Source organism: Micromys minutus, assembly GCF_963924665.1.
Source record: "Micromys minutus genome assembly, chromosome: 19".
NCBI lineage: Eukaryota > Metazoa > Chordata > Mammalia > Rodentia > Muridae > Micromys > Micromys minutus.
In genome coordinates, this window is record NC_137954.1 from 7,476,383 (window position 1) to 7,500,173 (window position 23,791).

General features: G+C 42.7%; 1 protein-coding gene across 2 annotated transcripts in view; it reads right to left on the reverse strand.

The window, feature by feature from the left end:
- Window positions 1–21,492: 21,492 nt before the first annotated feature.
- The window catches only part of SF3B1 (splicing factor 3b subunit 1), a 38,929-nt gene continuing 36,630 nt past the window's right edge, over window positions 21,493–23,791 (reverse strand). The window contains exon 25 of one of the 2 annotated variants that reach the window (XM_080933007.1): window positions 21,493–23,549. In XM_080933007.1, the coding sequence (XP_080789133.1) occupies window positions 23,391–23,549 (159 nt within the window). In that variant the 3' untranslated portion in view covers window positions 21,493–23,390. The remainder of the gene's footprint in view (window positions 23,550–23,791) is intronic. The other variant, XM_080933008.1, reaches the window with a different exon arrangement.

Here is a 23,791-nt window from a genome sequence, read left to right on the forward strand (position 1 = left end):
TTTTTGCTTCTCTCCCACACAGCTGGTCCATTTGACTCACTAATGTCTGCCCTTGCTTTGTAATCCACTCTCCGGTGCGTGCCCGCGCCTCCCAGCCCTGTCAGACTCCTGCAGTCAGCTCCTCCACTGTCCCTGTCTGACCTGGTTCTTCGGACAGTGGTGGCCTTGAGGGGAAAGGAGGGGTTAATAAAGAACTTACTTCACTTTTCTAGACCAGTGCCGTGAACAGAGCGTACAACAGCCACCCCAGTAGAGGATGGCAAGTTCCCACAATTCCATGCAGCTCCAGAATGCGCCTCTGATGACCATTCCTGGTGGTCAACTTGACTACACCTGGGGTTAACTAAAACCCAAAAAATGTCAGGCACACCCGTGAGGGTCTCTTGCTTAATTTGAAGTAGGTAGATCCGCTTCTAATGGAGATCTCTGAGGCAGGAAGACTCGCCTTTGATCTGAGCCCCACCTCTTGCTGGCTGGTCCATCCCTTCTAAGTCTTTCTAAGGGCATGGGAGAAGGAGGCTTTGGCTCTCTGCCTGCTCACCCCCACCTCGCTGGCTAGTCCATCCCTTCACTGGCATTACAGCCGGCTTCTTCAGGATGTCAGCGTCTACCGAAGACCAGCTAAGATGCCTAGCCTTGGGTTTTCCATTCACAGCCAGCCATTGTTGGACCGAAGCTTTCGAGTCATTTAATAAATCCCCTTTTTATATGGAGAGAGAGATTCATTCTGTAAGTTCTGTTACTCTTAGAGAATACCAACTAATACAGTGCCTGAGGCCAAGTCACTGGAGGCTCATTTACATTTATAGTTCATTTTTACTGCAGCATCCTGAGCCTCTTATTCTGTCCAATTTTGTCAGATTTCAACAAATGAAATGTGATTTTGCTGTTACTCTTCCTAAGGAACAGAAACAATTGCTCGAGAAAAACAGAAGCAGGCAAGAAGCATGGGCCGAGTTCACATTCCTCCTAACAATCACCTAAACACATCACTGGCACATCTTCTCCTCCTCCTCCTTCTTCTTCCTTGTGGGGAAGCATGAAGCTTCAAGGCCTAATTCTGCACCACATGGTTTTCATTTCCTGGCCTCCTCCCTGTGTACACATGAAGGCACTCTGGACACAAACATTTACACATTTTTTTCCTCAGGAGCAAATGAGGCAAAGAAAGTCAATACTCTGCATACATGGCAGCCCAAGTGAAAAACAGCATCTGTCCCCAGATTTGCACTGACCCTACAGCCAGGGAAGCATCTGGACATCCACACAACTCACGGTTCACATTCTAAACTGGCAGGTAGCCTTAGATCTATGTCATAGTTGAAACAGTAGCTGATGGTTGAGGGAGGATCAGTCTTCTCTGCTAATGAGCCCCTGATGTGTTATTCAATCCCAGGAGTCAGCCCTGAGAACGTGTGCATAAAAGTAACACTAAATGGGCACAGTGGAGAAAAATTTAGGAGGTGTATATGGGTGGATGAATGGATGGATGGGTGGAAGGATGGATGGATAGATGGGTGGATGGATGGATGGATGGATGGATGGATAGATGGGTGGATGGATGTATGGATGGATAGATAGATGTATGGATGGGTGGATGGATGGATGGGTGGATGGATGTATGGATGGATGGATGGATGATGGATGGATGGAAGGATGGATGGATGGGTGGAAGGATGGATGGATGGATGGATGGATAGATAAATGGATGGATGGATGGATGGATGGGTGGAAGGATGGATGGATGGATGGATGGATAGATGGATAGATGGGTGGATAGATAGATGGATGGGTGGATGGATGGATGGGTGGGTGGGTGGGTGAGTAGATAGATAGATAGACAGACAGACAGACAAAAATAGATGCCTGTACAATAATTATATAACTTGAGAGGGAATTAGAGGAAACATGGGAGGAGTTGAAATGATGGGGGTAGAAATGACATAAAGACACTATTTGTGTATGAAATTATCAAAAAAGCAAAAAAAATTTAAATTAAAAACTCCTATTGACAATAATTTCTAAATAAAAAGACCTAGGAATAAACCCAAGCAAAACAAATCATTTCTATGGTGAAACCTGAACCACTGAAGAAAGAAAGTGAAGAAAGAAAACAGAAGATGAATGTGCCTCTCATGCTGATGGATTGGCAATGAAATTGGCTATGTCACCAAAAGAGATTCACAGATCCAAGACACTCTTCATCAAAATTCTAATGACATCACATACACACACACACACACACACACACACACACACACGGAAAAAACCCTACATTTCACATGGAAGCACAAATTACTCCAAACAACTAAAACAACCCTCAACAAAAAGAGTAAATTTGAATGCTTGGTCACCAAGGAGTATCTTGGTCACCACTATGGCCTTGTTTGAGTATGTCTGGCCTTGTTGGGAGAAGTATGTCACTAAAGACAAGTTTAGGGGTTTAAATGCTCAAGCCAGGCCCAGTATGTCTCTTTCTCTATCTTCTGCCTGCGGATACAAATGTAGAACTCTCAGTTCCTCTGCCACCATGTCTGCCTCTGAGATGCCACGCTTCCTGCCATGATAATAATGGACTGAACCTCTGACCTGTAAGCCAGCCCCAGTGAAAGGTTTTCCTTTATAAGAGTTTCCATGGTCATGGTGTCTGTTCACAGCAGTAGAACTCTACAACAAGGTGGCAGAGTTTGTAGCTGGGTGACATTGATGACTGCTTTTCTCTTCCAGTAACATGCAAAGTGCTTCCAGACCATAAACATCAGTCAGGAGAGGTAAAGCTTCTAGTTGGGTGCAGGCTCGACTTCTTCATATTCAGTGACATAACTAAGTGTTGTCTTCAGCTGTACGACCTTACCATCACGTGTAGAGGGTCAAGCAATAGCCTTCACAGTAGCCAATTATGTTTGGGGATTTCTATGGGACCCTCTGGCCAACAACCCAACAAGATATAACCCATTCTTAGCACTGGAGGTTTTAGTTGATAGTTTAAAATATCTAGTTGAAGTACCATCTACCCCACTTTAAGCTCCAGTCTGACCATGCTACCAGCCCTGCCCAGGTTCCATCAGATCCACAGATCACACACACACACACACACACACACACACACACACACACACACACACGTTAGCTTATTTTTCAACCCGTCTCAGCTCAGCACCCTAATCTGCCCTCAACTTTAGTTTCAGTTCTAAACTCCCTCATGAGGAAGCAGCCTATGGCCGCTCCATTCGAGATCTCACATGGCTAGTCACCTTTTCTCCTCCTGAAGTATGGCGAAATCTCCCTTTCTCTTCCTCCATCCCTTAGCCTGCTTGTGGAAACCCAGAAGTCCCACCTCTTCCTTCCACCCAACAATTAGCCCCTCACATCTTTTATTGATCAATCAAGAACCAATGGGGAACAGGACCTTAGCATCAGAACCACCTCCACATACACATCTCAACTTTTCTGTCCAATAAAATTAAAAAAAGAAAGAAAAAAAAAACTTTTCTCCCAGGCATTAATTGAACAAAACCATATCAATAATGTAAATTACAAAGTATGATATAAGATTAAGATCCAGTCCATCATTTGTCAATTAGATAAAGTACTCTACCATTATTCCTAACTTAAAGAATTATGATTCTATCCCTGGATTATGTTTGGATTTTAGCCTGTAACATCATCTGAAAACCATATATAATGTTTTCACTTTATAATGTCCCTCTCGATGTTAAAAAAATCTTAAGCTTGATAAGGGACTATAACTAGTCTTCAACCCAGTCAGAAATTTGGCAACAAATTAAATATTACCTGAGTATGTAGGAAGCACCAAACATGGCTTCGAAAACTTAAGCAATTGTAGAGACAGCTGACTACCTGTAGAGCCCCTAAATTCTTATGTTGGAGCATCTGTCTTCAGCCTTTGGCCCAGAACCACAAGGCAGACATTTGCAAAGCAGGATTATGAATGACTTTTTACCCTGTCTTGGCAGAGCTATCAATCGACTATTCCACACAGTGCGTCCTTTTCATGGAAAGTATTTTGTCTGCTGATGATATAAGCAATTTTTGTCTAGTGAATACTTACTACAATAAGCAGCCTCACATGGAGGTAAAGATGCTCAAAACCTTCTTGGAGGGGAAAGGGGAAACTGTCCAGAGCAGATATGTCTCATTTGTCAAATGATTCTTAATAGTGAAATAACATTAAATACCACATTCTGTGGATTTCTGATGCTTTTGAAGACTATCTATGCAAACTATCTTGAACTGTTAAACCTTAGCTACTCTTAGCCATTTATATTGGAGTAAATTGAAAGTGCTTTGTTATAATTAAATTAGAATCTAACATAACCATAAGTTTACTGTCTGGCACATAACTTACATTACTTAATCATCATAAACAATTTGTAACAGCAATTATTAGAAGGACTGGGTCTAAATGAGTTACACAGGCACAATGCCTATCTAAGAGTAACAATATTAATCTCAAATTCTGTATCAATATAAGAAATTCACACCAATGAAAACCTTAAATCCGTATCAATGTAAAAAAAATGTAACTTCAATTTGTATCAATTATAAAGATTTCTATCAATTAAGGTTATGGCTACATAATGCTTTGCTCTAGAATAAAATTTAGTAATCCATTCCATCTATTTCCTCCCTGTTCAAAATTATGACCATTTCTAAATTATCACCCAAAATGACAACCTATCTATAATTTGTAAAATAACCATTACCAGACATCCCAACTCAGAAAATTGGACTAACAACTCTCCATAGCTACATCCTGTTGAATATGGGCAAAGAGAAATTCTCTAAAGGGGTGGAGAGGGGTAGAAAAACTAGAAAAACTGGTTAGACTTTAGAGAGCTAGCTTTAGCATCTGCTATCCAGTCTCTGCATGTTTCAGAGTTTGACTGAAGTTCTGACCAGATCTGTCTGAAGGGTTCAGTGAGGCGGGATGGCCTGGAATCAGCAGCCATCCTAAGGCTGTTCTGGAAAGAAAGACAGCATCAGGAAACCAGGGGCTAGAACAGCAGTTAGCTCAGCAGCTCAGCAGTTGAGCCTGATCAGAGCTGCACATTCTGCAATATATGACTCTCACAATCAAATTTTCAGAACCATTAAGGTTTTCATATGGGGGCTGGAGAGATGGATCAGTGGTTAAAAGAACTGACTGCTCTTCCAGAGGTCCTGAGTTCAAGTCCCAGCAACCACATGGTGGCTCACAACCATCTGTAATGGGATCTGATGCCCTCTTCTGGTGTGTCTGAAGACAGCTACAGTGTGTTCATATATAATAAATAAATAAATATTTTTTTTAAAAGATTTTCATATGGATTGTGGAGGGTACACAGATCAGTTAAGGATGAAATTCTACTCCTTGTTTGATCATGTAAAAGACAGCTATCTGTTTTATGAATTAATTTTATCAATAACCAATTGTGAAAAGTCTTCATTCATGCCACATGAAGGATGGCACAATGAATCTTGACCTGTCCTGTTTGATTTTCTCGAACTTTTATAGTTTTTTGGGGGGAGACTCCCCCTGTCATATCTGATCTATATGACTCTGGATGGAGTCAAAACATCTTCTTCTTTCCTGTCAACACAAATACAGAGCCTCTCTTCCAAAATAACAAGCCCTTGATCTAGTAACCAGAAATCATTAAAAGTTTAGCTTGATCTCTTCCAGAAGAATTTTAATATAACTACCAAACTCATAACCACAGTCATCTTGATAAATAAAACAATCTAAACAATTATTAACCTATGAGACAGCACTTCTGCTTTCTCCCGTCCCAACCTTCATGAGACCGAGGCCTAAATTATTTATTTAATATCTCTGTCTACTCACAGTGTGAGCTTACTCCCAGGCTCTCTCTTTGTATAATTCTCAAGGTCTAAATTCCTCCTGTCTGAGATAGCTAGGCTTCCTACCCACTGCCTTCGATATGATTTTCTTGTAAAGATTTATTTATTTTATGTATGTGAGCACACTGTAGCTGTCCTCAGACATACCAGAAGAGGGCATCAGATCCCATTACGGATGGTTGTGAGTCACCATGTGGTTGCTGGGATTTGAACTCAGGACCTTTGGAAGAGCCGTCAGTGCTCTTAACCACTGAGCCATCTCTCCGGCCCTCGATGTGACTTTTTAAAGATTGAATGCCTCAATGATTTTATTTCTCTGTAATCAAGTTTAATTAAATTCCCTTCTATTTACTGTATGAACCTATTTCCAGAAATCCCATGAGGAAACCATGTTCGAAGATCCCAAGAAATTGACATAGCTTTAAGGCATCTGTTCATTCTCCCTAACTTCTCCTGTGGAGCTTAATATTTTGCTGTGTCTACCAACGGGCTCTCTGCTTCTCATCTTAAGCTCTTTGTATCCGTTCTGAACTGCAGGAAGAAATCCCCATGTGCTTCTGGCAAAATCTGTATTCCCTTGTATCCTTAAAATCCATTAAATCAAAATTTAAAAATCCATCCTTTGATTGCCTGCTTGTAGGAAACAGGCAGGTTTTATTGTTTGTCTCTCGCTGCTTTCCTCCTCGGCTCAGCTCACTCAGAAAACAATTTTCCCTTCTTCCTAGACATATATCATTTGCATGTGTGTATACCATCCGAGAATTCCTAAAATAACCATGGATTCTTGCCTTCCGCGTTGTCTGCCATCAGTAGTGTGGAGTTTTTGCTAACCCGCTTTAAGCTCCAGGCAGACCATGTCCCAGCCCCGCCCAGGTCCCCTTGGATCTACAGATGAAAGACACACACACACACACACACACACACACACACACAAATTAGCTTATTTTTTCAACCTGCCTTAATTGGCTTAATTGTTGGGCGCTTCTAATCTCTCTCAGCCCTTCCCAATACGCAGCTCAGCACCCAAATCTGCCCTCAGCTTTAGTTGCGGTTCTAACCTCCCGCCTGAGGAAGCAGTCTGTGGCTGCTCCACTCCAGATCTCACAAGGCTGGGCACCTTTTCTCCCTCTGAAATGTGGCGAAATCTCCCTTCCTCTTAGCCTGCCTGCAAAATGGGGTGGGGGTTGGGGAGGGGGGTGGAAAGACCTAGAAGTCCTCTTTCCTTCTGCCCAGCAATTGGCCCTGACATCTTTAATGACCGATTAAGAACCATTTAGGCGGTGCTAGAGCACAGAGGTTAAGAGCACTGACTACTCTTCCAGAGGTCCTGAGTTCAATTCCCAGCAACCACATGGTGGCTCACAGCCATCTGTAACCCTCTTCTGGTGTGTCTGAAGACAGCTACAGTATACATAAAATAAGTAAATCATTTTTTAAAAAAAAACAATTGGGCGCAGGTCCGCGGGAAATTTGATGGCTCGGGGACCCCCCCCCCCCGCGAAGTTCAGTATATACCTGACCATGTGCCTTCCCTGAGTGAGGCCTTCCAGGCGTCTCTATTGTGAGCAGCGGGGCTACACTCAACTCTGAGCCCCCTTGCAGGCTCTCAGGACGCCTTTGGAAGAAGCATGGTGGAACTGGGGGAGTCTGCTGACAAGGCAGCCGCAGCCTCCCTATTGGTCAATGGTCATGATCTAGCGGCAGCTATGGCAGTGGACAAAAGCAACCTAACTCAAAGCACAGAAGTGGTACTGTGGCCAGCAAGGCAGAGCAGGCCACAGAGCTGGCGGACCACAGACCACAGAGGGACAGCTGACGCTGCAGCAGTCCGTACAGTCCAGAGGTGTACACCAGCTAAAGTGCATGGTGCAGGAAGACCTGCGGCTGATGAGCGAAGCAGGTGCCGGCCTGTCTGACATGGCGCCGAAGCCCTCCAGGGCCAGTCCGACTCCCCCCATCTGGGCGCTTTCGCCACCGACACAGTCGTGACCCCCAGCTGTGTTCCTGGCTGAGCGTGCGCGGCACATGGCCCGCCTGGCCGAGCACCCCCAAGCCGGGAGAGCTGGCTTCTGCCATCAGCTCAGGCTAGAAGAAGCGGAAGCGCTGCAGCAAGTGTCAGTTGCGAACAGTGCCGCATTTGCAAATTCAGAAAGTGAAAAGAACTCAAAAGCCTTCTGCTGCTCTGGAGGCCACAGCTCCGTAGAGAGAGGTGTGCAGGCTCTCCCGACTGTCTGATCCATACCCCTGAGCCCTGGAGCACACCTTTCCTGTCTGCAAGTGTGGGGGATACCCAGCCCTTAGGGCCTGGAGGATGCCTGTTCACTGCCCTAAAATTCAGAGCCACATCCTGAGATACCAGCAAGCCGTGGTTTGCAGGTAGGAGCCTGGCGGTCCCAGGGAGGCCCCGGGCCTCTGCCGCCTCTCCTAGGGCCTGTGTCAGAAATTTCCACAAAGGACCGAAAGCATCTAGAAACCCGAGACTGGTTTTGTCCCTAGCCCCCTCTGAGGGGTCTGTGTACTCTACCTTCAGAAGAGTCACGTGTTGGTCAACCCCACCCCCACCCAAAGCTCCTCAAGATAGAGCAGTCCCAGAACTGGCTGCCCTGCGGCATGTGGGAAGCGGCAGCTCCTTCATGTGAGCCTGGTATAGCTGCAGGCATCTGTCTACCCGCGGAGCAGAGCCCCGCTCTGTGTCCCAGATGGGGTAACCTGGCTGAGGTCAAGAGCCGCTTTGCGGTTTGCCATCCCTGCGCACTAGTCTTCCCGACACCCACGTGTCCACCTGCACTGTAAGCATCCTCTCGTCATAGACTTGACTGCCCCCCATCACATGTACAGAACAGTGCTCACGCGCACTTGACAGAACGCAGCTGTGGCCCAGGTACACCATGGCCACCTGGTGCTAGGTGCCTCTGGGTGCTCTCGGACTGTGGGTAGCCCAGCGGGTCATGGCTTCTTCTTTGGTCAACCTGGCCTGGCCAAGATGACAGGAACCCTTGGGGTAACTGTGATTTGTTCTCCATGCCTGTCTCTGCATCACTGGCGGGCCATGGGGAGCATCTTGCGCCAGGCCCAACGGGACCCTGACTGAACTCTCTCCTTGTTTTCGCCTCCTGCCCCACCAGAAGGTGATGCTTCTGTCGGGAGTTGCCTTCCGGTGGTTTTCTGTGATTGCAGTGATGGCTGGGAACCCAAAGCTACCCTCTCAGTGCGATGTCACAGACAGAGTGGTCTCCGGCAAGGGATCCGGACGAAGACAAATGGATGCACCCGTCTTTAGAACCAAAAATATTCTCCCACAGATTTCATTCCTGTATATAATATATATATATATATATATATATATATATATTGTTATTATATATTGTATATAATAATTATATATATAGTTTTCATTTTAACATCTCCGTGTCCCTAGTATAAAAAGAGAAAAGAAATTTAACCGTGTTTGCAGAAAAACATCAGCAACAAGAAGAAAAGTAAGAAACGAATCTATAAAGTAGCCAGACTTCCTGGGCAACGGACGGAAATCAGTCTCCTTGCAGTTTCTATTAACAAATGAATAACATGTCAGTGTGCAAATGTACCCAAATGCTTAAAGGATGCTCACCTTCCTTACACGACGTTAGTCAATCGACACCTCAGCCTTTTCCAATGTCCATTATGAGTAGAGGGGCAGTGAACATGGATGGGCTGGTGACTGTTAGGAAAAGGATGAAGGGGGGGTGCTCCATGGAGGTGGGGAGGTATGCTCCATGGAGGTGGGGGGGATGCTCCATGGAGGTGTGGGGGGATGCTTCATGGAGGTGTGGGGGGGTGCTCCATGGAGGTGTGGGGGGTGCTCCATGAAGGTGTGGGGGGATGCTCCATGGAGGTGTGGGGGGATGCTTCATGGAGGTGTGGGGGGGTGCTCCATGGAGGTGCAGAAAGGCCTGGGGGCAAGGGAGATACCTCTGGCGGACCCATGTTGGGAATCCCTTCCCCCTGAGGGACCAGCCACACGATGGTATAGTACAGGACAGAGTTTATTCAGGGCATGAGGACGGGAGTTAAGGGGTAGTAGGGGCAGAGAGAGAGAGAAGAGAAGCAGAGGCCGGCCATGAGCATGTGGAAAGGGGGGGAAAGGAAAGGGGGAGAGGAGGGGGAAGGGGGAGAGCAAAGAGCAGGAACACAGACAGAGGAGGGGCGAGCAGCCCCCTTAGAGTGCCAGGCAACTGTGGGTGGGGTTTGCAGAATCGCAGCGGTGGTGGCTGTAGTAGGAACTCCTTTGGGGATACACCCGGGAATGGTTTACCTGGGGAACCTCCACCTCACTCTCCATAGTAACCACCCAGGCTGCACTCCCACCAGCAATGAGCAAGTGTCCTCGTTCCCAGAAATCTCACCAGCATTTGTTATCACTTGTTTTGGCCATTCTAAGTGATGTAAGATGCATTTTCAACGTAGTTTTAATATGCATTTCCCTGGAGGCTAAGGATGTTGAAATTTGTTTGTCTCTCAGAATTTTGTGTTTCATCTGTTCAGAACTCTGTTTACTTCTATAGCCCATATTTAAATTGGGTTGTTTGTTCTTTATGTTCAGGATTTTTTGCTTCTTTGTCTATTCTAGATTCCAGCCTTCTCTTAAATGCCTGCTTTTAAAGTGTTTTCCCCATTCTTTGAGATGCCAATGATGCTTACATAATGCTGTGCACAAGCTCCCTGAACTTCTTTTTTCGGGTGTGTGTGTGTGTGTGTTTGGTTTTTTGAGACAGGGTTTTTCTATGCAATCCTGTTCTAGAACTCACTCTGTAGATCAAGCTGGCCTCACACTCAGATCCGCCTGTCTGTGATTCCCAAGTGCCGAGATGAAAGGCATGAGCCACCACGGCCCAGCTTCATGCACTGTTGTTAATAACCAAGATACGAAATCTGTCTAGATGTACATCAATAGATAAAGAGATAAGAAATTAATGTGTATAATTTTATTCAGCATTAAAAATTTATATTTTTTTGTTAGGGAAAGGGATAATACTGGTGAGTAAATTAAAATCAGTCAAAACCAGAAGGACGGGTACTGCATGTCTTCCTCACATGAACTAGCTGCATATTTAAATATGTACATATATGTAGGGGTTGTCTGTGTGCGCACGCCCACACACACACATACTTGAACAAGGAGAACGAAGACCACGTGAGGGCAGAAGGGTCACCAGGGAGGCAGAAGACAGAAAGAATGCAGAGTAGATGAGAAAAGTTCAATGAGCCATCTTTGAAAACTCTTATAATGAAACCCATCATTTTTATAAACTAAAACTTATGTTCAAGGCTGAAAAAAAATCAATGTAGGGGCTGGAGAAGGTGGCTCGACTGTTAAAAGGACTCGCTGCTCTTGCAGAGGACCCAGGCTCAGCTACCAACTAACTGTAAGCCCATTCCGGGGGGCACTAGCACCCTCTTCTGTCCTCTGCGGGCACTGCACCCCATGTGCATATACATCACACCTGCTGCCAAAATACTCATCCATGTAAATACAAGTACATATTTTTATTTTTAAATCAAAATACAGCAGAAAAAAACCTTTGTCTTGAAAGAAGCAGAGTGAAGTGTTGCATCGACAAAATAAATAAATAAATGAATAAATAAATAAATAAATAAATAAATAAATAATCAGCTCTTGGAGCCAAACAGCTCGTGTGTGAATCCGGGCTCCCTCACCTAAAAGCTGTGTGATGTTGTGTGGTTCTAGAGGGCTTCATTCACATTGGCATTAGGCACAGAATTTTACCAGATACTGTTTGAGTTTGACGGTTTATAAGTTATGGTCAAATAGTGGCCAAAAATAGCACTCAACTGCATCTTTTACCGTTTAAAACCTATATCAAGTAATAGTAATATTAAATTAATAAAAATATACCCTTCCTAGCAGCCTTTATTCATTCATAAGGCTTGTCGGATTTCTAGGGCTGTTCTTTGCAAATGAGCCACAAACGGCGACGCTTTTGTTTTCCTGTGCTTTGCTGCCCCCTTATGGAAACTAAGCATACTGCAGCAATCAGAATGTTTTGAACAAAGTTCTTCATAGATCCTGCAGTTACTTTCAAAGAGTTATTTGCTTGAAAATATGCTGCCCACCCCATGCCCCGATTTTCTTGCACAATTCTTGACAGCAAAAACCTGTCTGAAATGATTTAGGGGTCAGCCTTCACTTCAAATTCCTTGGCACACGTGCCCCCTTGAAGTAAGCAGGTACTAGCAACAGGAGGATGAGCGGGAGTCCGTCCAGTTCACGCTGACATACACACAGTCCGTCTGAACGAAGAGAAGCATGAACTGGAGTGATGAGCAGTGCAGATCGTGGGTGCTGCCGAGAATCTTAATGAGCTGGACCACAAAGTCAAAGGAGCCTGTTGTCGAAGAACTGGCAGGAGCCAGTCAGGTGAAGAGAAGCCCATCAACCACTCTGAGAAGCACCAATTGCATATGCCAAGGCAGGGCAGCCGGTTCAGGTAACGGCAAGAGAGGAACTGGGTTGGACACTTGTAATGCCAGTGCTAGGGGACTGGGGCAGAGGGATCGAGTTTGAGATCAGTTGGGGCTACTGGATGAAACCTTGTCTCAAAAAAGAATATATTTCTGTTGGTGGAGAGCATGTGAGGCCACTGTTTCAGTCCCTGGGTTTTGTATTTTGAAAATATGTAATTATTCTACAGTACTGTGGTGTTTGTATATGTTTGGCCCAGGGAGTGGCACTATTAGAAGGTGTGATTCTGTTGGAATAGGTGCGTCCTTGTGGGTGTGGGCTATAAGACCCTCACACTAGCTGCCTGGAAGTCAGTATTCTGCTAGCAGCCTTCAGATGAAGAACTCTCAGCTCCTCCTGCACCTTGCCTGCCTGGATGCTGCCATGCCCGCCTTGATGATACTGGACTGAACCTAAGCTGTAAGCCAGCCCCAATTAAATGTTGTCCTCTATATGACTTGCCTTGGTCATGGTCTGTTCACAGCAGTAAAATCCTAAGACAGAAGTTGGTACCAGGGACTGGGGTATTGCTGATAAGCCTGACCATGCTTTTGTTTGGAGGAATGTGGATTTGGGGACTTTGGAAAGCAGTGGAATGTTTTAAGTGGGGCTTACTGGGCTATGCTAGTAGGAATATAGAAGACTTTGTTGCTGAGAGTGATTTGAACTGTGCAGACCTGGTCCAAGAAGTTTCAGTGAAGAAGAATTTCAGAATGTGGCTTAGAAACTGTTGTGGTATTTTGATGAAGAATGTGGCTATGTTTTGCCCTCATCTGAAGAGTCTGCCTGAGACTAAGGTGAGGAGACTCAGATGAATTGCATTGACAAAAGTCTCAGAAATGCCCATCATAGACTGTTCTCTGGTTAAGTCTTATGAAGAGCATTCTAAACAAACATAGCAAGATGAGAAAGGAAAACTATAAAATATATGGTTAAGTATTAAAGGGACACCAGGAAGTGAAATGGAGCCTAATCCTGTGTTCTAGGAGATAACAGATTAAGGGAGTGGGACTTTGGGGCAAGATCCCACCCAGCTAATTTTAGATCCAGGCATGGTGGTAGACACCTTTAATCCCAGGAGACAGGCATGCAGATCTCTGAGTTCAAAGTCAGTCTGCTGAGCAAGTTCCAGGACAGCTAAGCTTAGGCAGTGAAGGAGCTGGAAAACAGAAAGCTGGTGATCATGTAATAGAACAAGGGGCCAAGTTGCAGAGTTCCAGCTCCAGGAGGCAACAGAACTCAGCAGCTTTGGTCATGTGGCTCTAGAGGAGAAGGAGACTATTGGGACAATTGATGCTGATTAGCTAGAACTAAAATTAGTTCTCAAAACAACTTTTAAAAATGTTAAGAACAAAAAGTCAACTGACCTGCTTTACTTCCACCAACCTCCATTTACCCAGCCTGAGGTCTCCCTTCAGTACTGAAGACAGCTTTGCTCAATCACACTATTATTGAGATGGAAGTTACAGACACGAAACATGCTCATACTACTAAACTTTTCTCAATGATACAGAGTGAACAACTTACAGTTTGCAGATTCCCTGCCCCCCCACCCCAGGGGCAGTTTCCAGAACAACACTTCAACAACAGAACAATAGACCCCTGACCCCAAAGTCACTCGGCTAACTTCTTTAAAAATGTCCTTCCCATGCTCAAGGTCCTAGGTTCCATCCCCAGCGCCATAAATAAAACCCTGCCTAAACCTACTAATCGTAATCGAACTATAAAATACAAAGTGTGTATCCGACATGTCACAATACCCAAAACTGACTAACAAATCTCCAAGCTTTCTAAAATGAACACTAAAACCGCCAGGCCTAGGAAGGACTGCCTGGCAAAGCTAACTTCTCAGCAAGTCATACTTAACTCAGCAGCTTCTCGTGAAGACAAGCACTGGGGACTAAGTACAGAAGGGGAGCCAGCCTTGGGGCAGACTTGCTAACACAAAGGGGAGCCAGCCTTGGGGCAGACATGTTAACAGCTAAGCGACCTTGGCATTATCATGTCTCATCTTTCACTACTTTGTGCGCTATTGTGCACAAGAGGACTGTTATTTCCAGGAACTCTTTCAGAGTTGTGCTGTGCCACCTTCCCCTCACTCACCCCCCAAAAAAGCCTACTCAGGGTCAGACTCCTAAAGTTTGCACCAACTACAGCAACATGCTAAACCAAACTTCCTGCCTCCCATGCAGCGTTACTGTTGGCCACAAGATTGCAGAAGCCCCTCCTCCATTGCTTCATACACGTCTGCACTAACAATAACCTCCAAGACCAAGATGTGTTCCTGTTGCATTAAGGAATAAGGAATAAGCACACCCCCAGCCCTGCCTGATCCAGGGACCAGGAACAGAACTTTGGAACTTCTGTTTCCACCCGGCGACTCTGAGGCATAGAACAGGGCTCGGCCCATCTGCCACCTAGACCAATGAAGACCCAGGGACACAGACCAGATACAAGGGAAAGGCGAGAACATATCACTGACAACAAAATGGCAAGAGGAAAGCGAAAGAGTATATCCCAAAAAAACCAAGACAACCTGGCAACTCCAGAACCCAGCTCTCCCACAACAGCAAACATAGGAATGCCAAACACTCCAGAAAAAGAAGATGCAGACCTGAAATCGTACATCAAGATGCTCATAGAGATACTTAAACAAGAACGGGAGGAAAAGCAAAAAGATTCAGAAGCTTTTAAAGAGGAAGCAAGAAAAACACTCAAAGAACTAGTGGAAAAGACAACCAAAGAGACGAAGGAATGGAAGAGGGAATTTAAAACGGAAATTGACACAATAAAGAAATCACTAAAAGAGATAACCCTAGAGGTAGAACACCTAAAAAAGAAATCAGGAGTCACAGAAGCAAGCATTTCCAATAGATTACAAGAGATGGGAGAGAGAATCTCGGGGGGCAGAAGATAACATTGTAAACATAGACAAAACAGCCAGAGAAGATGCAAAAAACAAAAAGCTCCTAACCCAAAATGTCCAGGAAATCCAGGACACAATGAGAAGACCGAACCTAAGGATAATAGGAATAGAAGAGGGAGAAGAGTATCAACTAAGAGGCACAGTAAATATCTTCAACAAAATCGTAGAAGAAAACTTCCCTACCCTCAAGAATGAGATGACCACGAGCATAAAAGAAGCCTTCAGAACTCCAAATAGGTTGCACCAGAAAAGAAATACCCCCCGACACATAATAGTAAAAACATCAAGTGCCCAAAGTAAAAAAAGAATACTAAAAGCAGTAAGGGAAAAAGGTCAGGTAACATATAAAGGCAGGCCAATCAGAATCACACCCGATTTCTCAACAGAGACTATGAAAGCTAGAAGAGCCTGGACAGACATCATGCACACCCTAAGAGAGCACAAGTGCCAGCCCAAGCTGCTATACCCAGCAAAACTATCAATCACCATCGATGGAGAGACGAAGATATTTCAAGACAAATCAAAATTCACACAATATCTGACCACAAACCCAGCACTACAACGAATTATAGGTGGAAAACCCAATACAATGAGGGAAAATACAGCCTAGTAAAAACAAGAAAACTCCTAAACAAGAAAACTAAAAGAAGAAAAAGACACAGACACAACTCAACCCAAAAAAGCAATAATGGCAGGAAACAGAAACAACTATTCCTTGATATCTATTAACATAAATGGACTCAACTCCCCAATAAAGAGACATAGGCTATCAGACTGGATACATAAGCAAAATCCAGCCTTTTGCTGCTTACAGGAAACTCATCTCAGAGACAAAGACAGACACTATCTCAGAGTAAAAGGGTGGGAAAAAAACTTCCAAGCAAACAGCCCCAAGAAGCAAGCTGGAGTGGCTATTCTAATATCGAATAAAGTAAATTTCCAACCAAAAGTTATCAAAAAAGATAAAGAAGGACACTTTGCACTCATTACCGGGGAAATCTGTCAGGAGGAACACTCAATCCTTAACATATATGCTCCAAATAAAAAAGCACCCACATTCATAAAAGAAACCCTACTAAAGCTCAAAAAATACATTTCACCCCACACAATAATAGTGGGAGACTTTAATACCCCACTCTCACCAATGGACAGATCATGGAAACAGAAACTGAACAAGGACACTGCAAAGCTAGCAGAGTCTTTGAACCAACTAGAATTAATAGATATATACAGAACAAATCATCCTAAAGTAAAAGAATACACCTTCTTCTCAGCACCCCATGGCACCTTCTCCAAAACTGACCACATAATTGGACACAGAACGAGCCTCAATCGATATAAGAAGATTGAAATACTCCCATGCATCCTCTCAGATCACCATGGTCTACGGCTGGTCTTTAATAACAACAAAGACAACAAAAAGCCCACATACACATGGAAACTAAACAACACTCTGTTAAAGGATAGCAGGGTCAAAGAAGAAATAAAGAAAGAAATTAAGGATTTTCTAGAATTCAACGAAAATGAAAACACAACATACCCAAACCTATGGGATGCAATGAAAGCAGTACTGAGAGGAAAACTCATAGCCCTAAGTGCTTCCAAAAAGAAACTGGAGAGAGCTTACATCAGCAACCTGACAGCACAGCTAAAAGCCCTAGAACAAAAGGAAGCAGATATACCCAAGAAGAGCAGACGGCAAGAAATAATCAAAATTAGGGCAGAAATAGACAAAATAGAAACAAAAAGAACCATTGGGGAAAAAAAAATCAACAAAACCAAGAGTTGGTTCTTTGAGAAAATCAACAAGATTGATAATGATAAACCCCTAGCCAGACTAACTAGAGGGCAAAGAGAGAGTATACAAATTAACAAAATCAGAAAGGAAAGTGGAGACATAACAACTGAAACTGAGGAAATTCAAGAAATCATCAGATCCTACTACAAAAACTTATACTCCACAAAATTGGAAAATCTGGAGGAAATGGACGAATTCCTAGACAGATACAAGATCCCAAAGTTAAACCAGGACCAAGTAAACCATCTAAATAACCCTATAACACCTAAAGAAATAGAAGAAGTCATCAAAAGCCTCCCAACCAAAAAAAGCCCAGGTCCAGATGGGTTCAGTGCAGAATTTTATCAGACATTTATTGCGGACATAACACCAATACTCTCCAAACTATTCCAGAAGATAGAATCAGATGGAATGCTACCTAACTCATTTTTTGATGCTACAATAACCCTAGTACCTAAACCACACAAAGACCCTACAAGGAAAGAGAACTTCAGACCAATCTCACTTATGAACATTGATGCAAAAATACTCAACAAAATACTTGCAAACCGAATCCAAGAACGCATCAAAACGATCATTCATCATGACCAAGTAGGCTTCATCCCTGGGATGCAGGTATGGTTTAATATAAGGAAATCCATCAATGTAATCCACCATATAAACAAACTCAAAGAACAAAACCACATGGTCATCTCACTAGATGCTGAGAAAGCATTTGACAAAATTCAACACCCCTTCATGTTAAAAGTTCTGGAAAGAACAGGAATCCAAGGTCCATACTTAAACATAATAAAAGCAATATACAGCAAACCAACAGCCAACATCAAACTTAATGGCGGGAAACTTGAAGCAATCCCACTAAAATCAGGGACTCGACAAGGCTTCCCACTCTCCCCCTACCTATTCAACATAGTACTGGAAGTCCTGGCTGGAGCAATTAGACAGCAAAAGGAGATCAAGGGGATACAAATCGGAAAGGAAGAGATAAAAACATCACTCTTTGCCAATGACATGATACTGTACTTAAGGGACCCCAAAAATTCCACCAGAGAACTCCTACAGCTGATAAACAAGTTCAGCAAAGTGGCTGGATACAAAATTAACTCAAACAAATCAGTAGCCTTCCTATACTCAAAGGACAAACATATGGAGAAAGAAATTAGGGAAAAGGTACCCTTCACAATCGTTACAAAAACTATGAAATACCTTGGTGTGACTCTAACTAAGCAAGTGAAGGACCTGTACGACAAGAACTTCAAACCTCTAAAGAAGGAAATTGAGAAGGATCTCAGAAAATGGAAAGATCTCCCTTGCTCATGGATTGGAAAGATCAACATTTTAAAAATGGCCATCCTACCAAAAGCAATCTACAGATTCAACGCAGTCCCCATCAAAATTCCATCACAGTTCTTCATGGAATTGGAAAGATCAATGTGCAATTTCATATGGAACAACAAAAGACCCAGAATAGCGAAATCCATCCTCAACAAGAAAACATCTGTGGGAATCACTATCCCTGACCTCAAGCTATATTACAAGGCAATTGTGCTGAAAACTGCATGGTACTGGTACAGAAATAGGCATGTGGATCAATGGAATAGAAGATCCAGAAATGAGCCCTCATGTGTATGGTCACCTGATTTTCAACAAAGGAGCCGTAAACATTCAATGGAAAAAAGACAGCAGCCTATTCAACAAATGGTGCTGGTCCAACTGGCACACAGCATGCAAAGGAATGAAAATAGACCCTTTCTTATCTCCTTGTACAAAGCTCAAGTGTAAGTGGATCAAAGATCTCCACATTAAATCAGATACACTGAAACTATTAGATGAGAAAGTAGGGAAAACCTTAGAACACATAGGCACAGGAGAAAATTTCCTGAACAAAACACCAATGGCTCAAGCTCTAAGGTCAAAGATTAACAAATGGAACTTAATGAGATTGCAAAGTTTCTGTAAGGCGAAGGACATTGTCAAAAAAACAAAACGGCAGCCAACAGAATGGGAAAAGATATTTACCAACTCGACATCAGATAGAGGCCTAATATCTAAGGTATACAAAGAACTCAAAAAGCTAGACACCAGAGAATCAAATAACCCTATTAAAAAATGGGGTACAGAACTAAACAAAACGTTCTCAGTTGAGGAATATTGAATGGCTGAGACACATCTGAGGAAGTGCTCTACATCATTAGCCATCAGGGAAATACAAATCAAAACAACCCTGAGATTCCACCTCACACCAGTCAGATTGGCCAAGATCCAAAACTCAGATGACAACAGATGCTGGCGAGGTTGTGAACTCAGAGGTTGCGAAGAAAGAGGAACACTTCTCCACTGTTGGTGGGATTGCAAACTGATACAACCACTCTGGAAATCAGTCTGGCGATACCTCAGAAAACTGGACATAATACTACCTGAAGACCCAGCTATTCCACTTCTGGGCATATACCCCAGAGACACCCTAGTACACAACAAAGATATATGCACCACAATGTTCATAGCAGCTCTATTTATAATAGCCAGAAGCTGGAAAGAACCCAGACGCCCTTCAGAAGATGAATGGATACAAAAATTGTGGTACATTTACACAATGGAATACTACTCAGCCACCAGAAACAATGACTTAACCAAATTCTTAAGAAAATGGATGCATCTAGAGAATATCATTCTTAGTGAGATAACCCAGTCACAAAAGAACAGACATAATATGCAGTCACTGATAGTGGGATGCTAACCCCCAGAGGCTCGCACTGCCCCAGAAACAACTCACAGACTGTAGGAAGTCCAAGAAATAAAGAAAACAAAACAAAACAAAAAAAATCTTTACACAACAAGAAAACTTTGACTATTTTCATGTTACATTTTGTTTTGCATGTACTTTGTGCTCATTGTAACTATTGGGTTTTCGATGCATACTGTCAAACCTTTAAAAAGATCAAGTACTGACTATTCATATAGATTTATGTAAAAATTATTTTAAAATCTGAAAAGTACTGACAAAAATGTATAATTTTACACAAAAAATGCTCGAAATCTGTACATTTATCTTTGTTTTGTAAAATAAAGATGTTAAAAAATAAATAAATAAAGTATACTTACAACATTTAAAAAAAAAAAAAAAAGACCCTCTGGAATTTGACTAAAAGTGTGCTCAAATTAGAATTCTCCATTTCCTCCCTTTTGTTATCAAGCTATAGCCACAGGTCACTTCCCACATTTACGTATTTGTTGAAGGTTGTTTCCAACATACATGTACAATTACTCTGGTCGGAAGCATTAAGAGTACATAAAGATTTAAATGTTGTGTATTAACTTAGGCTGTAAAAGATGATTACATGAGATTTCCAAGACATTTTAAGTTGTTAGATTCTTGTAAGGCTACCCAGGTTGAGTGCACAGTATGACAGCAGTTTAAATTCAGTCTTAAAGATCTTAACTTTGCTGTGGGGTCTGCCGAGACTTACCGGTCATCATCTCAGAGGCCTTAGGAGACCAGCAGTCCAAATGGAGTAGGCCTGCTCAGGTGCCAGACCAAGTGCACCATCTCTGAGCGCACCTTTGAAGCTTCCCTTCCACAGAACCTATCTTAGGTGTTTACTATTAATTCTAATTGCCTTCCCGGCATTATTGCTTAAAACCAAATGCTTTCTACATACTCCATGCTTCAGCAGATATGAGCCCTACTTGAAGCCTAAGGCTAAACAGTCAGGGTGGCAAGCGCCTGTGATCCCTAAGGTAGGACCACCCAAACTTTACAGTCAGCCCGAGCTACAAGTTTCCAGTCAAAATCTCAGAAGTCTGAAGCTAGCAGCTGTCTCTCAACCCAGCAAGATTTCACCCTTAAAGGACAAAAGATGCCTAAAGGTAAGGAGATGGGGTGCTCCTGACACCCAAGCCAAAATTGGGGATGCATTTACAGGCCATCCCCCACATAGTATTTTCAGTCCTAAACTGTTAGTGCAGAAACAATTCTGAGATTGCTATAATGTATCTTCATTTAACCTTTCACAATGTAAACACTAGAAACCTGAGCCAGACTACTTTAGCTGATAAACCTGCAACTGTCTTCTGCAAACTTGTTTTACTAGTTACTTGGCAGGGTATTATATATGCCCCAAACAGGAAACTTGTAACCCTCCTGCCTCTGCCCAAGTGCTTACACTTTACAGGCCTGTGTTCATGCCTGCCTCAGCTTATTCCATGAAGAAAAACATTGGCTAACATTTAGTTTCACTTGTTTGACCAACAACCCAAAGAGCTGTACGTAATTAAAACAGGAAGCCACAACAGAACGAACAGCATAATACCACAGAGTCAACTATAATTAAGAACTGGTGTACTAAGACTTTGGATACAATATGTTTTATTTATCTGGTGGTACTCACAGGGCACCATACAACAAATTTTAAAAATACAATAAAAAAAAAAAATCAAACAGCCAAAGAAATATTAATTCCATCAGAGGGCAATGGCCCAGAGGGGGAAAAAAAACCAAAAACAAAAACAAAAAGCCCAGAGAAAAACCCACCCTCTTTCCCCTTAGGAACATTAATTCTTCCTGCCTAAGTTTCACCTTAAGAAACATCAAAGTGCTAAAGAAAAGGTCTCAGAGAAGAGTTAAAACTTGACATAGCATCTTTCACAAGCGTTTATCCCAAAATGCTTTCCTTATTAATCAGAGCGTTTCACAATCCAAACATATTTGAGCATCTATTTGGTACTAGTCTTGAGATTACAGCCTCTGGCATTTTTCCCCTTCTCTAGTCTCAGATTACCTCCATCAGGAAAATGTCACTTAAGGGGCAAGCAGTCTCCTCGGATCTGTATTTCTACTGCAAAGCTTATTTTCCATAAATAGCAAGGAGCTAAACAAATTTAAGTATTTTAATTAATAATCCAATAACATCTTCCCAAGTGGTTTAAAATCAAAATTTATATTCAATTCAAGGTTATAATTACCAAGGGTTATTTGAAATCTAACTATACAAAACAACAGTATTTTAAAAGTGCACAAGGTATGGCTAGAAAATGTCTAAGAACAGGAAAATGGTTTATTACACAATGACAGTCTCTGTGTGTCCTGACGGGAACAGTCAATGCTCAGCTTCGCTAACAGCAGAGTCTCCTCGTTACTAGAAGCACAAGCTGCCTCGAGCTCCCGGGAGTTTGAGTGTAGAGTCACATGCCAGTCACACTGACGGCAGAACTTACTTCCTTCTAGAATCAACACAAGAACAGAGGGAGACAAAACAGTGATGGCTAAAAAAAAAGTTTTAAAACCACGAAATCTGGAGCATAAAACTATAGAAAAGTGATCCATTAGTTGCATAATTTTAAAACATTAAAATAGCCTCTTAATGAACTGAAGGGCATTTTGGCACATGCTCACACATCAGCCAACAGTATCTGACTGCTACATACAAACTACGCAAATCTGCCCTTGCACAGCATCCTGGTACCCAAGGACTCTGCACACGCCCTTCGTTACACAGAAGGAAAAGAGCAGATCATATGCACCTTCACAGCCCCTGCATCAACAGCTACTTATAAAAGCCAGGACTGTCCTACTGTACTGCAATTCTTAAACAGCCTCACTCCCAACAGGAGGTACTGGGTTTTGAGGTACTTTATAACCACACAGGCCAGAGTTCAACATCATGTCCATTCATAAAGCATTTTGAGAAATCAAGGTGAAAGGTGCTATGTAAGTACAAAATAACACTCAAGACAATTCAAAGTGCTGCCTTTCTCTGCTGAAGGGATAGTTATGCTACACTGAGGGGAGGGCAGAGCACCCCAAAGCTGCTCTGCTCACCAATGGACTTCTGACAAACAGCCATCACTACGTAGCCCGCGCTCTACTAGCTATGCGCCATAATAAACTAGATGACAGAATACGAAATTAGCCACTTATTCTACACAAATCAGTACTGTACCAAAGTTCTGCATTTTACAAGCCATATTTAAAAAACACACACGAATTGGCATTTTGTACATGAATGTTTATTTCTCAATTAAACATTCCCTTTAAACACAAGGAATGAATTCTAAATCTTCATAAAGATGAATAAAAAATGATATCCCTCCAGTATATTGTGTATAATCACTGTCCTTGGTCACTACTGACATGTACTGTTTAACATCAAAAAACAAAAGTTATTTAAAAATCATGCTACTGGATCCTACCCCCTCCGCTAAGACCAGCTCTACACTGATCTGCAATGTTTTACAAGTTTATATCATCAGATTGAAGCAAGTTTAAGGTGTGAAACAGCTGTATTAGACACAAAATAAAGTTACAAGATATAGTCAAGTTCGTAACGAATATAGGTGTTCTTGTCGTCATTGTAGATTCTTGGGTAATGTGCTATGAGAGCATCCTGGGAGCCAATGTAGATGGAGTTGTAAATTTTCCAATACACATCTCTGACTTTCCGTGCTGGATGAAACAGGCCCTAGAATAAATAAAAGGTAGCGTTACTTCTATTTTCAAGGGAAAATGTATGCATGTATATAAACTTAGTATGACTGTAAGCTATAAAGACATGATAGCACACACCTTTAATTCTAGCACTCAGAAACAGAAGCAAGTGGATCTGTCTAGTTCAATGCTGGCCTAGTCTACACAGTAAGTTCCAGGCCAGGCCAGGCTACATAATGAGGCCACCTCAAAAAAAAAAAAAAAAAACAAAACAAA